The following is a 20,501-nucleotide window of genomic DNA, read 5'->3' as shown; positions in this document are numbered from 1 at the left end:
TTAACCCTTGGTCCCTTGTAATTTTTATCTACATCTGTCCTTGTTTGTCCTGAAAACAGACATGCAGAAAGGTGCAAATTAAAAAAATCACTTTTCAACATTTTTTTTTTACTTTAACTGCTTCAAATCTCTTCAACAACTTCAACCCTGACCACTAAAAAAAACCAAAATTTTAAAAATTCAATGTTACACGCTTTTTATGCCCATTATTGTACACCATGTTACGGCTATTTTTTATGGTTAAAAAACACAAAAACACCATAATTCCCATATAAAATGATCTAGAAAAAAAATCTTTTTTTCAATAAATAGAGTCTGGGCCATGCCAATGATGAGTAGTAAAATTGATTTTGATGCACTGAAATTTTTTCTGTAGTGCCGAATGCCATATTTTAGCTACATCCACCCTTGTTTGTCCGAAAACGGACATGCAGAAAGGTGTTAATAAAATACAAATTTTTCAACTTTTTAAAAAAACTTTCACTAGTTCAGATCTCTTCAACAACTTCAACCCTGACTACTGAAAAAAAAATCAATCAATCAATCAATCAATCAATGTTACACCCTTTTTATGCCACTTATTGTACACTATGCCTATGACTTGGATTCGTCCATGCTAAACAGATGAGTCCATCCGTGTGTAAAACATGCCAGTTTTACCCTCCTTTTCTTGAGCCTCCTTCTCTACCAAATCTAATATGATTGAATGCATTTGTTCATGTTAGGTTAATTTTATGTACAGGCATAAAGAATCAGTGGATATATGTAGGATATGAACCACGAACACGCGCATTTCCACCTCTAAACAAAATATGACCACAAATATTCCAATTACGTGCAGATATTAATGTACTGCATCTTTGAGATATGATATATTCTTACCTATTGATCGAAAGGACCAGTGCATCCTCATGCTTGTAAATCCACTTGCTATGAAGTGAGGGCAAAGTTGAAATTGTCCAAATGTCCCTCTTTCTTAGTCCCAGGCGGCAGAATCCACAGGTAACATATCCTAATGTAAACACTCCACTTACGGCATGTCCGCTTGTAAACATACACGCAGATTCGCATCTGATCACACACGTAGGAGCCCAAAAACTTTTCCTTACACATCTAGCCCACTCTCAGACATCCATATCTAGTGGCATGAATCGGTTCATTTAATTCTGATTATGTTTAGCAGGTGAAATAGCGCTCTGAACACTCTGAACGCACGGAAGGAAAACCATGTCTGCACTGCTGAAAGGGTTAAAATGGTGCGCTGCACTATCCGCTGGATCACTGTTTAATGGTGAAATTTAGATCCCTGGTGATAGACTGACTGCAAAAAATGGGTGCTATAAGTTGTTGTGGTGCCCTAGACACACAATCAAAAAACCTGTTTTTAATGGAAGTCTATGTGTCCGATTATGGACAAACAAGGCTGGATGTAGCTATTTCGCGTCATGGGTGTTCTATGGGTGACACGGTTATAATTTTTTTATTGTTTTTTTTTAATATGAAGAAAAAAAATAACTTTGGCCAAATTTGAAACCTCAATCTATAAAAATGTGACTATTAACTCAAAAAAACGATGATAAAAATGATGAATGTCCTCAAAACGGACATAGTAGGGACCGAGGGTTAAAAAATAAAAATCTGGAGATGTTCGTAACATTTCGCGCATGACAGAGTCCATCTTTAATTCATTAACTGGTGCTAGTAAACATGCAGTTCTCACTGCCCAATCCAAAAATATGATTGCGTTCATTGTCTGCTCTTCAGAGACCCACAAATCAATAATAAGGAGACTGCTCTTGAACTTGTATGCAGAAAAATTATCTCTTTTTGATGATGAGCGTGAATTATTGTTTGTTTACTGAACACGGACAGAGAGAGAGAAATGGAGAGAGAGAAAGAGAGAAGGAGAGAGAGAATGTTAAAAGAGCAGCTTGCAGTCTGTCAGTCAGTTTGATTTTTTCTTTAAAACAATGATCACTCAGATCAGAGAGAGATCAAGGAGGGCTCAGAACACTGCGTCATTAGCTCTAGACGCGCCATCAAACTGGTAGCTCGCCTGTGGTGGAAAAACAAGCCCGCTGCTGCGCTAGGCTGCCATGCCGAGTCAAACCAAGTTGAGCCGTGCCGTGTAATGGAAAAGTCCCATGTAGGCTAACGTTACAGGTAACTGGCCACACACTCAACCTGCAAACCAGCCTTTCAGCACCACAGACAGCAGCCGAAGCACCAGCCTGCCCTGACCTGGGCTCAAACTACCACAGCCTGATGATGTCTCCAAACTATCAAACATTCAAATATAGCCGACACTAACAAAGCAACACAAAGATATCTTGCACAGTATGTCTCTATAGGTCTCAGTATGTCAGTATGTTTCTTGCTGAAAGGAGAAACAACTCACGTCACGTCATTGCAACTCATCTTGACTGACAGGTATCAAGGTGATTGGACAAATTATCATTTCCTCCTCCCATACCAGCAACTCAGCGTTACCTTACCGACCTGCCCCGAGCTATTCCATTCACAAAAACAGGGGCCTGTGGAAATTCTGGACAGTTGCTTTTTTTTTTTTCTTTCTTCATGGGCCCCTGATGGGCCCTGGTGCAGCGGCACTGGTTGCACCGTGATATTTACGCCACTGCCTTTTACTGTGAATGGCAAAATTCATGACTTGAACAGTGATTATTAGCCCTTATAGTTATAGTCACTCACAATCATATTTTGGGATGGAGAGGTGAAGCCATGGCTAATATGTAAAGCATACGATGGTAAGAAATGCTAGTTTTATAAACTAATCTATGTCAAGTCATCTGTGATTTCAATTCAACTCAAGCAGTTTATTCACAAAACCAACAAAAATAAATTTAATCCATCATGATAATTCATAAAAGCTTATTTGTGAAATGGGACTCCCCAGAAGCTATGTAGAGCTTGCACAGACACCATTATACAATTTACAAATAACATTCATAATACATAATATAGAAAATTACAAATTCAAAGATCATTCCTAAAATTAACACAACATTCTAAAATACCCTAGATTTTACTCTAATGATACTAAATATGACACTGATACCAGACATATAGACAATGGCACTTAGAAAATAGCAATATAAATCAATTTGAGTATATTTTTTATATGGGAAGCTGTTAAGAAAAGATCAAAGATCCTAGGAAGTTTAGGATTGATCATATTTTAGTAGCAGCTGTTGTTTCAGGCTCTTTTTCATCAGAGATGATGGCGTTTTTATTGTGGTTTCAAGCTCATTCCAGATTTGTGGGCCTCTGCAGGTCACACTAAAACTTCAGCTTATGCTTCTTCCCCATTAGGGGTTGTTTGTTTCATGTATTACGTGTATTTGAAAATGCATAATTAAATTCAGTACATAATACCAAAATTTAAAAAGTGGTAATGGGTTGAGTTTCAAGCCTGTGAGTAGTCATTTTAATATGTGAATTTGAAGAAGAAGAATGTGATCATCTACCCATACCTGTACCCAGGGGTAGGAGGCACCTAGTTCGTCAACAAGCTCCGCCCACTTGTCAATCACCTGGACAACTTCCTGTTCTTTCATGAGTGGCAAAGTAATGTCAGACCATGGATGGAAACACATTACCTTACTGAGAGAAGTTTGGGAAAAAGACAGAGAGAGCCATAGGATTATAAGAGTAATAATTAACCAATTTGAAATTTAGAAAAATAATGATATACAACTTAATGAACATCACTAGTTCACCAAATCTGTTGAGCATGCAAAATTTAGCAAAAATATCTACTTCTTGTAAGTTGGTCCTCAGTAATCTGATATCATCGGACATTAAATTAGCTTAATACCTGTGCCAGAAGGCTGTAACTAAGGTCTGCTGCACTTGCAGTGGGCTATATTCCCATAGTGGCCATGTTTCTGTGACGTGACATTCAGGGTGGAAAGTGCAAACATTGTTATCATGTAGTACTGTTGTATACAGCTTTTTAGTCATTCAAAATTAAGATCTTGAAAACTTTTTCTTTTGTATTCCTTCTTTTTTATTTTCTATTGCAACTCGATGTATTCAATGTGAGTTTATCAGTAATTAAGATTGGTGTTACTATCAGACTAAGGGCCAAGGTGGAGGAAGCAAAGCTCAGGCCTGCTGACAGGAGCAAATTAGCCTGATTCCTTAGTTACTGCCACAAGTGATTATGACAAAAATAATCCCAGTCATACATACCCAAAAGGCATATTGTTTATTGAATGCTTAACTTGCATAGACCATATTCAGGATCACTGTTTAATCACTCTTTACCTGCTAGTGTAACAGGAACACTCTAACAGTAATATGTAAAAAGTGAGCCTTGGCTTGGGTCATGTCATTCTTTGAGGTCTTGAGCCATTTACACATTGCCATTTTGCAGCTGTGCCTTGCAGCTGTTCCATAAGAAAGTTCTGCCATCATTTAGCCTTTGTAGCTACACATTTTTCTGAGTTACATCACTGCAACCACTTATATAAACACTTATTCATAAACCTCATGCTGATTATTTCATGCAAGTTAAAATAAATGTACTTATTTGAAAGAAGGTTTCAATTTATTAGCTTAGGACCTGGTCCAGTAACAAACTTAAATGTTCATACTGTTAAAATCAGCAAGCTGCTGGTCTTATCACCTACAATCCCTTTAAATGTTTCTTCTGAACAATTTGGGTTTATCAAACAAAAAAGTTTACTAAATTACAAATAGTTTGCAAAAAATGTAAAACGATTCCTCAGACATTGCTCATTCCAAGATATGACATCAAGCTTCATCTTACCAAATGCCCTGGGCACTTTTACACCGGAACAAAGGATCTTGATCCAAACCTAACAAGACTAAGCAAAAAAACAAAAAAAAATTAAAGGTGATTAATTAAGATGTGCACACAAATGGCGTGGTTCCAAGTAGTTCAATTTAAAATGTTTTCTCTGCAATGCATGCAATACAACAACGTATCACAGTTAGCATTTACAACATTGAATCTCACCAGGATCTGGAGCATCTGGCTGAAGAGCAGGAAAGTCATTTTCAAATATGAAAGTACCATCATAGTCAGGATTTACCTGGAGTGAAATAGAAGAACAAAGGGTGTTACGATTATTTTCAGTTGGGCATCTATCAGAAACTTTAAACCCTGTATGTAGATTTACCATCAAGTTGGAATTCTTTAGACATAGATTGGCTTTGTGCATGCTGATATTTCATGTATATATAATAATATGCCAATCTATATCCGGGCATGGTAACAATGACCATAGATATCTATGAACAGTGACCGTGGAGTCATAGATGACAGAGTCAGTCTGTAAAACAGGACAGAAAAAAAATTGCGACCAGAGTCAAACACCGCCTGCTTAAAGGCAAATTAAACTACAGCAACATGGCGCTGCCCCGCTGGTGACTTGAAAATCTGCTCTGACAATCCTGTATCTTGTTGTGTCTCCCATTTATTTCCTACACCATGGCTACGCCATAGTCTAATTTGCGACATCCCGTAGACCTGCTCAGTAGTGAACCCATACTTGCAAGTGAGCCATGCTGTGTGCACAGATTGTGGCATGGACAAACACTAAGCACTGAGCTTCAGACACTCAAGCTACAAAGACAAAGGCTTGAAATGTTTCAGGTGAAACATTTATTCCTCTTCACCTTATATCCATGTAGGATGTGCATATGCATATGGATTTGCACACTCCTGCCATGTCTCTCTTTGAGGATGTGTAGCACTACCTTAATGTCTAAAACAATAAATATTACAGTAATGTTCTTGCCTTAAGTGACAAAACCTCAGCATGATGCGAGTGTGTGATTAATAAGGCTGAGCTTCAGTCAAATGTATCAGGAACAGGAATAATTAACAGTAATTATAGTGGAAATAAAACATGTTAAAAATTGTTTGCACCCACATATAAGGCAGAGAGAGAGAGAGAAGGAAGTCAGGTAAAAGATTTTCAGTTGAATCTGAGTTAAACTGTCACTGATTGTAGTTATTGTTGTATATTTCCTTCAGAAGTTAGGTTGAAAACAGCACACAGAGAAAAAAAACATCTCAGTTTCTTTGATTTTATTAATTCCTAAGTTACATTAACAAAGAGGGAAAACAGTTTTTAATGCTCAACTATTGTTCTGAAGAATGTGAACTTAACACAGAATTTTTTTGTTTTATTTAGGCAAACAAACATAAAATATTAACTACACCATAAATTATGGAATAACAAGACTAAGTTTAAACATAGTTTTTGGCTGACCACAACTATCTTGGATGCCTGTTGAAATGGCTGACTGACTTGTGTGTTTTGGCAGAGCACTTTTTGTTGGGTTGTGTAATTGTGCTGTCCCTAATGTCTGTGGGTTGAGAATTGAAGGATCCCAAAAGTTAAAAACATACAGTTTAGCCCTGTTGTCAGGAAACAGCAAACCTGACACGCTAGATCAGGAGACAATTGATGGGAATTCCGGCTCAAAAACTGCTCTTCATACGGTACCACTTAGGCTTTGAAATACGAAAAATTACGCATGTTTTTATTGACCCATGATTGACACAACTGCATGTTTTTTCCAAAAACTGTTGGACTAAATCCTTTTATTCTCAGAATAGCAATAATTTTACATAATGCTTGATATAAAACCTTATTTTTTAGACAACAAGCACCAGTACTATAACTTTTTTTAAAATATCTTGAATGCTATAAGTTTTATTGTACATTAAACATAAAACACATTCTGAGCATTCTCCTGTGATTTCCATTAAAATGAAAATAATAATACTAATAAAGCAAATAACACTGCTTTGTCAAATATTTCCCAAATAAATCAAACTTAAAATGGAGTATGGGGACAATAAATAAATCATAAAACTCAAAGAATGCCTAAATTTTACACAAATTTTTTTTATGAAAGTTATTTTGCACAACCTAGTACCAGTCCTTACTGGTTAGTTAAATTTATATGGCTGGTTACTTAAATTTATATAGGAGAAAATAGCCTTACTTTATTCTGTGCTTTTTTGTGAGGGGAAGGGGCATATTACTACAGCCAAGACAAGCTTTTGGTGTTGCTCTATGCTGTGGTTTTAACAACAAAAAGTGGTCCAGTTCCAATTAAACTGGCACTGTCCTAAAGCTACATCTGAGCTATCGCAGCAGCAGGCCCTAGATACACTGGACAAGCCCATTGTAATGATCGGAAACCCATGCCAAAACAGACCAGGAGTGGAGCTACAACATCTTTTCTGTCGCTTTCAGTGTTGCTCTCTGTACCTGTTTTAATAAAGGTACACTGTCCAGTTCAGACAAAACTGCAGGTAAGTCCAAGCTAATCACTCCACTAGCAGGCCTTGTACACAGCCACTCGCAACAACTAACCCTTTCCTCTTAACTATCACATACTCATGCCCCAGCAGGTCGGTAAAAGAGTGAAAACATCATTTTCTGTCACAGAAAGCTTTCAGTTGCTCTCTGCACTTGTTTTAATAAATAAATGCTGTCCAGTTCTGACCAAAGTACAGCTGTGGCTAACTGCAAGCAAATCACTCTACTAGAAGTCATTGTATACAACAATTCACACAACAAGTAACACTTTCCCCCTTAAATATCATGTACTTCTGCACAAGCAGGTCAGCGGAAGAGTGAAAACATCTTTCCCAACATGAAAAGCTGAAAGGGTTGTTCTTATTCTTTATGTCATAAAGAAACATGGTCTAGTTCTCGCAAGATGGACACAGAGCTGAAGCTATATCTGGGGTATTCACAGCAGTGGAGGCAGCCATTACCGAGGGCTTTCAGTAAAACTAGACCCCGCTCATAGCGTAACTCTGTATGTATGACTCTATTTACCACAGTGGAGGCAGCCATTACAGGGGGCTTTCAGTACAACAAAACCCGACTGTATGGTATGACTCTGAAAGTAGTATAACTCACTCAATCAGTCCCTCAGCCAGCCACTCAGACAGATACATACAGAGCCATGTATAGTGCTGACCTCAGCAGTTACCTAAAAAACAAGGAGGTGTTTACAAAAACACCTCCTGTCAAAACGTTATTAACATTGCTCTGTATGGCAGTTGATGGTTTTTTATCACTTGCTGTGTTCAGTTGTGATGCACTGAGATGCAGGCTGCGATTTTTGGCTGACTGCTGACGTCAGCCCTGCAGATGGCTCTGTCTGTGTCTGACTGACTGAGTGCCTGAGGGAGTGATCCTACTTTCAGAGTCATACCATACAGAGTTGGGTTTGCTTATACTGAAAGCCATCAGTAATGGCTGGTAAATAGAGCCATACATACAGTGTTGTGCTATGGGCAGGGTCTAGTAGTACTGAAAGCCTTCTAATGGCTGCCTTCACTGCAGGAAATACCTCAGATACAGCTTTAGCATTGCGTCCTTTTTAGCTGGACCACTTTTCTGTATGAAATAAAGAATAAAAACAACCCTTTTAGCTTTCCATGTCAGGAAAAAGGTTTTCACTCCTCTTCTGACCTGCTTCAGTATGAGTATGTGATGGTTAAGGGGGAGAGGGTTACTTGTTGTGTGAATGCTTGTATACAATGCCAGCTCAAAATTAGCCACAGCTGCACTGTTGTCAGAACTGGACAGCATTCCTTTATTAAAACAAGTGCAGAGAGCAACACTGAAAGCTTTCCATGACAGGACAGATGTTTTTTCTCTACTCCCAGTCTGCTTTGGTATGGGTTTCCCATCATTACATTGGGCTTGTCTGATAAATCCGGTGCCTGCTAGCACGTTAGTGGTTAGCTCGAATGTCGCTGTAAAAACGCCTGGACCACTTTTCAAAACCAGAGCAGGGGGACACACCAAACGCATGTCTTGGCAGAGAAGCGTGTAACCTGTAGTGATGTGTCCCCTCCTCGCAAAAAACAGCACAGAATAAAGGGAGAATATTTCCTCCTCACCGTTCTGCCATCATTAGCACTGTGGTTGACTACATGTGTCTGTGCTGTGGGCACATATTTCTGTGTACCCAATCAAAAAGAGCAGGAATTAGGATCCTTCAATTCTCAACCCACAGACATTAGGGACAGCAAAACTACACACCACAATAAACAAGTAACTCTGCCAGAACACACAATTCAGCCAGGCATTCCAACAGGCATCCAAGATAGATGTGATCATACTTATACTGGGTTTTAACCTCATCTTGTTCTTTGTCCTGCTGTAGGAGACCAAACTTGTCATGACATGCTCAGACATGTCCCAGTATGCCATTTTTTAAATAAGCTACAAAATTTAAGACCTTGTAGTCTTGCTTTAAGGACTTTTTAGTACATTTTAAAACCCTTAATTTTTGCTAAACTGATTTGTCAACTGTAAGTACTTTTTAAGACCACACAGATCAGGTTACAGATCAAGTTACATATTACCATCAGAGCCCTACTTTGATACCACCTTAACAACTCTCTCATCCATTGAATTTGTAAGTTCATGTATAGTTTTTGCCTGTATTTCCTTTGAGGGTGCCAGAATTTCCTCCCCAAGCTACTGTTTTTGCTGTTTTTGCTGTTCAGAGCTTCAATTTAAGGATTCTCCACATGTTGTCAGTAGGGTTGAGGTCAAGGGAAGGTGGTAGCCACACCATGATTTTTCTCCCCAGCCGATTTCTCAGTAGTATTTTTGCATTATGGGATGATGTGTTATCTTGCATTAAAATGATTTTAACTCCAGAAGGCAAGGTTCTTCTTTTTATACCATGGCAGGAAATGGGCAGTTAGGAACTCCACATATTTTGCTGAGCTCATTTTGACACATCCAGACACCTTGGAGGGGCTGACCAACCCACTTCATATTATTCCAGCCCAAAACATCACTCCATCACCCCCCTGCTGACATTGCAGCCCTGTGTTCATCAGTAAATACATCTGTTTGAAAATTAGTCTTTATATATTTCTGAGACCACTGCAATTGTTTCTCCTTGAGTAGAATGGTTAAGGGTGACTTAAATAAAGTTTTATGCACATCAGCCAGCCTCTGGAGGATCCTGCATTGAGAGGTTCTTGGGACTCCAGAGGCAACAGCAACTCCAAATACCTGTTTGCTACTCATCAGTGGATTTTTCCCTGCTGCCCTTTTAATACTATTAATTTGCTTTACAGAAACTTTCCTTAATGCACCTTTATTTGGATGAACCCATCTACTCTCTGAATCACCCACAAATCTTTTCACAGTACAATGATCTCTCTTAATTTTTTGTGGAATAATCCAGTATTTTCATAACTTTTGCAAATTACTGCACCATGTAACACTGTTCCTCTACATAAAGATCTTTCATTTTCCCCATATGGATAAGAGCAACCCATCCGGGTACTTTGCCCAAACAAAGTCAGCCTCTCCCCTTTCTGGGGGAAAACATTTCATAAAAATGAACGGCAGTCAAGGGAAAAAACTGGGCGATAGGGAACGCTTAATATATGAAAGCCATAAAGTTAAACGGTTATTGAGAGCCACAATACAATGTCTAGTGAGATGAACATATAATGTAGGCCATTTATGCAAAAAATACTTGCATCGTATCAGTATACATTAAAACAAAATTATAGATGTACATGAGTGTGTGTTCAGGCTCCCTCTGTAAAACTGGACAACCAGTCCCAGATAACATTACATATCTTATGTGTGTTGGATCTTAACACCTGAATGTGGTTAATAAGTTAGATAATGTGTGAAAAAGCTGTTAACAGGCAGACAGACTACAGCCTCTGCTGTCTTAGAGCAATCACTAGCTTAAAGTCATTAAGAACACAGCACCGGACTAATGAATCATGGCTTTATAATTTTTTGAGGCACAAACACAACAAAAGGGTTTTAATTGCTTTATTACCGCTGTTTTCTAACTAACCACCATTTAATCTGAGGGCTTGTGATCCCCCAAATTGGGGCGCAGTGACATTGGAAAGCAGGAAGTGATGTTGCACTGCCTTTATCCATTGCACGAAACTGTGACTTAATATAGAACGACCTCCTTAAGTAGTTTCCCTTTTAATTAGGCTCACCTGGAAAACTGATGACCAAACCTGTCTGAGACTGATGTCAGTGATGGAAACTGACAGGAGAAGCAGCCCAACTGAAAAATTTAATAGAAAGACTAAAAATCAAGCAATTCTTCAACCATAAATCATTTCTAGCGCTCCTGTTAACTTTTCCTTATGGACGTTGTTTTTTTATACAAAGTATTTTGATAGAGGATTTAATGAAATGCCGGTGAAATGAAAGCATTCAGTTTTGCTGCCCCCTCTGCATGAAATACTCTCCAGACTGATACGAAACAGTCTGAACTCATTTCACTTGAAGCCTTTTGTTCTGTCTTTAATGACAGACATCGCGAGACCATGGAACAGTGCCTGTGTTTGTGAACTTGTTATTGGGAGTCATTTTTCCAGCACTTTATCTGTAATTACCTATCTACTTTCAAAATCAATGTTTGTTTTAACTTACTGTCGTAATCTATCCCTGAAATGTATTATTTATTATGACTTGTACTGCTAACCTCTTGGCCAGGTCACATGTGTAAAACAGATCTCGATCTCAATGGGTCTTTACAGGTTAAATAAAAAAATAACATAAACTAGGGCTGCAAGCAGCACTGAATGGGCCCTTGCACCTTCTGGCACATCGGTACTTGGTGGACGTCAGATTGTGGCATGGTCAATGGGCCCTTGGCAGTTTTATCAAACAGCCATCATCTTATGTCTTTTAGAGACATGATTAAGGGAGAGCACAAAGGGAAAATTCAATGCCAAGTGACTGAATCAAATCATCATAGCTAGGACTAGGGCTGGGCGATATGGCCTAAAATTAATATCCCGATATATATCTTTATATATATATATATATATATATATATATATATATATATATATATATATATATAGTATATGACTAGTATATGACACTAGTTTGGTGATACAAATATACTGTTCTATTGGATTTTTAATAAAATTGTATGCAGAAAGTAAAATCACTATAAAGACAAATTTAGCAGTTTTATTTTGAAAAGGACTTCATTCAATCTTTTGCTAATAAACCAAAAATACATAAATCATCAAATACTCTGTCTTTTACAGTGTGTGGAAAGTCTTGAAATGTGTTCTATGTTATGTTTACTATTGCTGTTTATAAAATGATTATTTTCCTCATTAAGGATGAAGCAAACCTACACAAAACTCACCAATCCTGTATGCAGTACATGGCCAAAACCCTGCAGTCTAGTCCACCACTCAAGCTCACAGCTGTGATTATATTAGTCCATTATCTGTGCTGATGAACGCTGGAGCAGTTTCTAACAAGTTCATAACATGAAAGCGTCTTTAGACCTTATTCAAGAAACTGTCTTGTGTGACCATGGGGGGAAAGCTTGTCTCAAGACAGGAACATCTGTCTACTCATCGACGGTGTTTTGAACTGTAAGGCTGAGATAAGTCTCCGTAGTTGAGGAGAAGTGGATCACATTTTTCCGCTGCTGGGCCATCTTCTCTCTAAAATGTATGACTCTGGCAGGGATTTTTCAGCAAAATGCTCGCACCCAGGTAAATCTCGTATTCTGGGTTAAGTGCCTTTTCAACAACACTGGACTCATGTCTTTAGCAACGTGTTGTGTTACTGCTGCTGTTGACTCAGAGACATCTTGCGGTGTATTTTAACGAATACCACGTGACCTCTTCTTTTTCAAAGTTGAACGACTGCTCAATGCTGCAGATCCAGCATTGTTTCGTGTTAACTGTCTCAAGTGTTAGCTAATTCCCTGCTAACTAGCCACACTGTTCTGTTTACCCTCCACTTCCTGCTTCTCGCTGCTGATGTGCATGTCCAGAGGACTTTTCTGGATGGGCGCAGGAGAGAGAGTGAGCTCTCTGCTGTGAGAGATGCATTTAGGGACAATGGGAGAAGAGAAACTCCAGCGAGAAATGCAAGCTGACGGCTCTAAACTTCCACATAATTTAGACTTGGATATTCGCAATCTAGCCATTTTATACATCGTGGGTTGCAAAAGCCAGGATACATCAAGTATACTCGATATATCGCGTAGCCCTAGTTAGGACTATAACAAATATGTATTGTTGGCATATAACATGGTTAAAGAGAAGCTTGGTATTAATTTGCATGATTAATTAATGTTACCTAGCTGCTAATGTCTCTGAGAAGTGAAGATGTTTGAACGGGCCATTTTGTGGCGTACCTGATTCAGCACCAGTTTCTTTCTCACAAACCCTTTTGTAGCAATCGTTTTGAAGTGCCGTACATTATCGTAATCAGGAAGACTCAGAAATGCCTTACTACTTTGAAGGTCAAATCTTACATGTTATCGTCTTAAAATGGATGAATATATTAGAATTTAAAAAAAAACATAAGTAGATGGTGTTTAAATATATATATGATATTTTGGTCAGACTTTTAATCAAACCATTAATTCTCTTTGCCAAAACCTGTGGCCAAATCATTGTGTATTCTATGCATCCTAAACTGAGAACCCCAGCTTTCTACAGCTGAGAGGCAGAAGAGCTGTTGTGTGCTGTGTTGGGTTATGCTGTACCATACAAATCAGTTTTCCTTTCTGTCTCTGAAAGACACTGTCTCTGGCCAGATACAGATATGTACAAGTTTTTTCATTATTTCCTTCAATGCTTTTATATCTTCTTTCATTGTGTCAGTTTATCTTATATTCACTGATAAATAGACAGATACAAACTTTCTAATGTGTTGTCTGCTGTTTGGACTGTGTTATAATTTGTGTTGCCATATTTTGTATCATCACATGACGGCAGTATAGCCTTAACTTTGGTTTCATTAAGAGAAAAGGGAGCTTTGAAACTTTCAACAAGGAAAATAAAAAATAGACTTGCTTTTGGTTTTATACTATGGGTCCAAGAGCCTTTTTGTAGGTCCTGAGATGGCAGCTATGCTGAAGAATTTGCAAAAACCTTGTTATTACAGTCATGGACAAAAGTATTGGCATCCCTGGATTTTTTCCAGAAAATACACCATTTCTCCCAGAAACTGTTGCAATTACAAATGTTTTTGGTATACACATGTTTATTTCCCTTATGTGCATTGGAACAACACAAGAAAAGCAGAAGAAAAAAGCAAAAATTTACAAAATTTTACACTAAACTCAAAAAATGGGCCAGACAAAATTGTTGGCACCCTCAAGTTGATATTTGGTTGCACACACTTTGGACAAAATAACTGAAACCAATCGCTTCCTATAACCATCAACAAGCTTCTTACACCTCTCAACTGGAATTTTGGACTGCTCTTCTTTAGCAAACTGTTCCAGGTCTCTCAGATTTGAAGGGTGTCTTCTTGCAACAACAATTTTGAGATCTCTCCATAGTTGTTTAATGGGATTTAGATCCAGACTCATTGCTGGCCACTTCAGAACTCTCCAGTGCTTTGTCTCCAACCATTCCTTGGTGTGTTTTGAGGTATGCTTGGGGTCATTGTCCTGCTGCAGCATCCATGACCTCTGACATAGACCCAGCTTTCAAACTCCAGGCCCTAAATTGTGGCCCAAAATCTTTTGTCTTCAGATTTCATGATTCCTTGCACATAGTCAAGGCACCCAGTGCCAGAGGCAGCAAAACAACCACAAAACATCTTTGAACCTCCACCATGTTTGACTGTAGGTACTGTGTTCTTTTCTTTGTAGGCCTCATTCTGTTTTCTGTAAACAGCAGAATGACATGCTTTTCCAAAAAGCTCTACCTTTGTTGTATAGTATAGTTGTATAGTCCGAGCTGACACTTTTGCACCCTGAATCTGCAGGACAGCCTGAATTTGTGTGGAAGTTGACTGAGGATGTTTATCCACCATTCCAACTATCCTGCAATGCATTCTTTTGTCAATTTTTCTCTTCTGTCCATGTCCAGGAAAATTAGCCACAGTTCCATGGGTTGTAAACTTCTTGATTATATTATGCACAGTGGACAAAGGAATTTCAAGATCTCTGGAGATGGTCTTGTACCCTTCAGATAGTTCATATAATTCCACAATTTTGCTTCTTAAGTCGTTCTTCTCCACGCTTGGTGTGACACACACAGGCACACAACACAAAGGTTAAGTCAACTTTTATACATTCTAACTGGCTTCAGGTGGGATTTCTAGATTGCCAACACCTGTTACTTGCCACAGGTGAGTTTAAATGAGAATGACATGCTTGAAATAAAAAGATTTACCCATAGTTTAATAGGGTGCCAGTATTTTGTCCAGCGCATTTTTTGAGTTTTGTGTAAAATTTTGTAAATTTTTGCTTTTTTCTTCTGCTTTTTTGTGTTATTCCAATGCACATAAATGTAAATATAAACATGTGTATACCAAAAACATTTGTAAGTGCAACAGTTTCTAGGAGAAATGGTGTATTTTCTTCAAAAATTTAAGGGGTGCCAATACTTCTTGTCCATGACTGTATGTGCTGCTGGGGCTGATTTTTTTTTTTTTTTTAATATTGTAGGAGGCGCCAAAGAGCCAAAAGGCCACACCCACCCACAACACAAAGAGAAGTCATCTCAGATTCTAGTTGTGAAAGTTTTTAGCAGGGTTCAGGGCTCTGCAATTTTCCTAAGTTTAATTCTACTTCATTTTCATGACAAAGAAAAATTAGCCATGGCCACGCCCCTTTGAGTAACGGAAAAGGTTCCAATGAAATTTTCTATTATGACATGTCTTCCTACTATACACTTAACATGAAGGTGTTTGGATGAATGCCCCAAGAGGAATTTTAAGAAATATGACCTCTGCAATATGCTGCTTTTTTACATCAGAAATAAAAATGGTGGACTTCCTATTTGTTATAAGGCCAACTTTCATGGCTTTGCAAGTTTTGTAAGCACCAGATAATTCTACTTCCTGTTACATGGCAATTGAAAAATTGTCATGGCTACACCATTTTAGGTAAGGACTCTTGACCTTAAAATTTGAGTAAGGTCAACATTTGGGGATGTGCCTGGGGTAATTTTAATCAAGATTTGGCCAATCTTGTGATGACTGGATTTTTTTAGTGAGCACCAGCTTTTTTTTTAATTTCAAATTTCTTTCTTAAATTTTCATCATGTAAATATACAAAAGTACAACAACAAAAATACAAAAACAGGGTCGGGCAGTAATATTCCACATTGCCACATATGGTACAGTAATGTGCAGAACAGGTAAGACAAACAATTCTCTGTGACAGTAATACCTGATGTAGTGCAATAGCCCTTCCCACCCTCCCATCCCTGGCTGTCCTGAGGAAATTAAGGCATAAAATCTAAGAATAAGTTGCAGCGCACCACACAGAGTCAAACCTTACTTTTTATGCCATGGGCCAGGTCAAAGCTCATCTCAAGATTTGGTTTGAGTGTTATGAAAGTAGGTTAAGAAAGGTTCCCATGTCTCATAGAATTTTCTCTTCAAGCTACTAGTAGAGAAACGTAACATCTTGAGTTTGAGACAGGACATTACATCCTGAAACCACTGGCCAAGCGTGGGCAGGGCAGCACCCCTCCACTTCAGCAGGATTGCACGTCTGGCCAAGAGCAAGGCAAAAGCGACCATGCGGTGTTCTGTATAGGTCAGGTGGGGGTTATCTCCACCAGCAATACCAAACAGGGCAAGAGTGGGGTTAACGCTTAGATTCTTCTTTAATATTTTAGATAAAATATGGAAAATGTCATGCCAGAATTTCTGCAACATAAAGCACATGGCATTTGCAGGGGGACATTTCCTTTGTGTATCCTTTACTATTCTATTTTATTTTATTTTATTACAATCTGTAACTATCCATGATCAATAAACAATTGAAATTCCCCAGCTCTCTTATCATCTATCAGCAGCTGATCAGTCAGAGAGGAAGAACACTGTCCCTCCATTCATTTATGAGAGTGCGAAGTCTCATGCCAAATATTAACCTTTTCAGTGATTGTTTTCTGTAGATGATGCTGTCCATGTTATCCTCAACTCTAATTTTGGATTGTTTTACACACCAATAACAGTCCACCTTATGTAGATCAGCTGCTGTAGCCTAGTCAGTGAATTAGGCCAGATAGTAGACAAAATTAGGCAGATGTATAAAAAAGCTCTTTGAGACAGAGCAGAGGCACGTCATATTAGAAGACAGCAGCAGTGCGCACGTAGGCTCTGTTTCGACAGTAGTGTAAAATAACAAATTAGGCAAATGAAAGTAATTTTTGAAGATAAAGTGAGATGACCGGAAAGAAGAGTACTAGAACTAGAAGCCAACCGATTTATTGGCGGGCCGATTAATCAGGACGATTATAGTGTTTCACAGATTAATCAACATCAGCCAATATGTAGCCGATTAACTTTTTTGCTATCGCTCTCTGTGTGTGTCCATGCAGAACTCAGCCCGAGTGCCTGACCCCCCCCCCCAGACGCAGATTGCAGCAGCAGCTCCCCCTCACTCAGTGTTGCTAACTTAGTGACTTTGTTGCTATATTTAGCAAGTTTTTAGACCCCTCTAGTGACACTTTTTCAAAAAAGAGACTAGCGACGAATCTAGCAACTTTTTCTGTTGTTACTGGAGAGTTTTAGAGACTCTGACATGAAAGCACGTATCGCTGTTGCTCTTCTCACTGAGCAGCGGGGGCTGCCATCCCTGTCCCTAAGAACTCACAGGCAGCCCAATCCCTGCTGCAGTCGGACTCACTTGGCTTGTTTTGCTGCTTGCGTGTGCCGCGCATGTCAGTTCCGGTTCCTGCTGGTGTGGCTTTCACACAGGGCGCGAGTTTTCTGCCTGTCAGCCACATCTCCCCGCTCTCAAAGCCCTGTCCTTCCTCATAAGTTTTACCACAATAAACCCCCTTATAAAAGCGACTTGATTCAGTGTACAGAGGAAGTGTGTTGGGAACTATTCAAAATGAAAGCATTCTGTACAAGTGAACAGAGTTTCTCTTTAGAAATGCTAAACTGGGCTTTTACTTTGAAAAGCACAAACCAGAAAAGCATTCATACGGTGTTTATCATTCCTGTGACATATTCTACCAGTGTGGAGACAGAAAGCTTCACTAATAGTAGATCTTTAGAGAACAACTTTATAAAACAGGTGCATTTAAGCTTGTGGCCTTCCTCATGGTTATCAAGAAACACATTGTAAACATATTCTATGTGCATATTTGCAACAACAATGTAAATATGGCTCTCCATTTATCATTTTCCTGTCTTATATCGTTCACAGCCAAAATATAAGATTATTATACAGCGTTTTAACGTAGTCTAAGTTGCATCTTTGTGAAATAAACAAAGATAAATGCAACTGGTTATTCACATGTCTACATTTGTGTTCATGTACAGTATATATCCTGTGTATATTAATGTTCTTATTTCATATATCGGCCAATATATCGGACATAGGCCGATATATCAGATATCGGCATTTTTTAGCCCCCAGTATTGGTATCAGCATCAGCCCCAAAAATCTCATATCGGTCAGGATCTAACAATAACGAGACTTTACATGTCATAACTTTGTTCACAGTGTTCTACGTAGCCTGTATTATATTTTTTAGCAATCAGAAAACGGTGCAGAAAAAGTGCACACCACCTCAAATTAAACATTCATGGGATCAGTAGCCTATTACCTGTGGACCTATGTGCCCTGAAATATGGTCGGTCATTTGCCCTCGAATTTTTAATTTACATACAAATTTGGGGGTTTTGAGGGATAAAAAACACAGACGTCCTACACAATCACTACAAATTCCCAGAACTAATCCCTAACAGAACTTATGGCTGATAAAGCATCCAATTAAGTCACTTCACCTCGAAGTTTGTTCTGGAAACAACAACAAAAGGATAACAAGTGGAAAAAAGATTTCAGTTAAAATATTTCAGGCAGGCAGACAGTGACAGCTGATTGACAGGTGCTGAACAGGTGAACAGGCCAGGTGTGCTGTCCACAGTCAGCACCACAGCTTTACCACATAGAATCATATAAAGACGCCAAACTTGTCTTTAAAAACAAAACAGTGTTACAGATACAGGCTAACATGTTTTAAACATGTAATCATAAAACTGATGTTCTGACCAGCATTTTCAAATCGAAGATAGAAGGCAAGATATGAAACAAAGGTGTAATAAAGGGTAATTATTGTTCACTCACAAGTCGTTGTCCCTGCTCAGTCTGCTGTGTTTACTTTAGTCCATGTGTGTCCACAATCCTCCACTAAACTTAATAATCCAAGCTAGTTAACAAACTTTGAACTTGTACATGTCCCGGTTCATTCTTCTCTCCATCATGATGGCAAAGCTGCTAACCTCTTCGTCCCTGCCAATGCTTATATCCCTCACTAAACACAACACAGCAAGGTGTGACAGTCTGGCCTCTTACATGCACAAACACCAACAGCTCTTAATTAGCCGGAGACAAAAGAAACTGTTCAGCTAACGGGGGTGGTTGGTGGACAGGTATCCTTCACCATCACTTCTCATGATGGATGGGTCTCCCAGGTGCTGATAGTAGAGGTCCTCCTCCCCTGGTGTGCCTTCCTCGGCTTCGTAGCTGCTAAACTCGTCATTAGCCACGGTCAGTGCTAGCAGTAATTTAGAACAGCTACCTTTGTCTTCATCCATTTTTAATCTTTACTGTTATTTAAGGATGTGCTAGATGAGCAGTAAGATGTATGAGGAGCACATGGCGCTTTTTAATCTTTCCTACTCTCTTGCTTATTAGGTTTTAAAGCCCAGTGTCTATTTTCTCTCCATTTTGGCGTAAACAGGATAATCAGGCACGATTTATGTTGATTGCAGTCATATTTGTTCCATTTATATTCAACACCTTGAGTGAGAAGGCTGTTGCTGCAATTCATATAATCTAAAAATAGGGTTATAAACTTCATAGCAAATTAACGTGATGCTCTGAAATTACAGTGAAGGTAGTAAGTAGAGCAATGCACGCGCTCTGATCTGGAGTCAGATTTGGGGGCCCCACTCAGTAGGAGGCCCTGGGGCGGCCGCCCCCTTTGCCCCCGTGCTAGCTCCGCTTCTGGTAGAAGATCATCTGCATATAAAGACACCCCATGCTCCGTACCCCCCTCTCCAAATACCAGAGACACCCTGGCTGTTCCGAAGAGCCACTGCGAGCGGTTCCATTGCTAGATCAAAGAGAATTGGGCTCAGTGGGCAACCCTGACGGGTTCCACGACCTAGTGCAAAGGGCTGAGAGATTGTGCTGTTTGTTTGAATTTTAGCAATGGGAGAAGCGTACAATGATTTAATCGAGGCTATAAGTAGCGGACCTAATCCAAAATTTTCCAGAACCCTAAACAACGCGATTGTAGATATCAGTTCTAATTGATCCTTCTGAGACTGTCTTTTCTTATTTGCAGTGAACGCTATAATTTGCCCCCTCAGGTAGGCCTTAAATGCATCCCAGACCACAAGAGCAGAGGCATCCTGGGTACAGTTAGTTTCTTTCTAGTTACTCATGATGCATCCCACACCACATTTTTGTTTTTGTGTTCATCCACCATAAAAATATGACCT

General features: G+C 39.0%; 1 protein-coding gene across 1 annotated transcript in view; it reads right to left on the bottom strand.

The window, feature by feature from the left end:
• galt (galactose-1-phosphate uridylyltransferase) overlaps positions 1–20,501 on the bottom strand; it is a 116,251-nt gene that overhangs the window by 70,601 nt on the left and 25,149 nt on the right. Inside the window, exons 3-5 of the mRNA XM_041810766.1 lie at positions 5,003–5,078; positions 4,793–4,850; positions 3,492–3,621 (exon numbers count right to left, since the gene is read on the bottom strand). Of these exons, the coding sequence (XP_041666700.1) occupies positions 3,492–3,621; positions 4,793–4,850; positions 5,003–5,078 (264 nt within the window). The remainder of the gene's footprint in view (positions 1–3,491; positions 3,622–4,792; positions 4,851–5,002; positions 5,079–20,501) is intronic.

The sequence above is a fragment of the Cheilinus undulatus genome, linkage group 17, assembly GCF_018320785.1.
Source record: "Cheilinus undulatus linkage group 17, ASM1832078v1, whole genome shotgun sequence".
In the NCBI taxonomy this organism is placed as follows: domain Eukaryota; kingdom Metazoa; phylum Chordata; class Actinopteri; order Labriformes; family Labridae; genus Cheilinus; species Cheilinus undulatus.
This window is presented reverse-complemented; position numbering and strand designations above follow the sequence as displayed.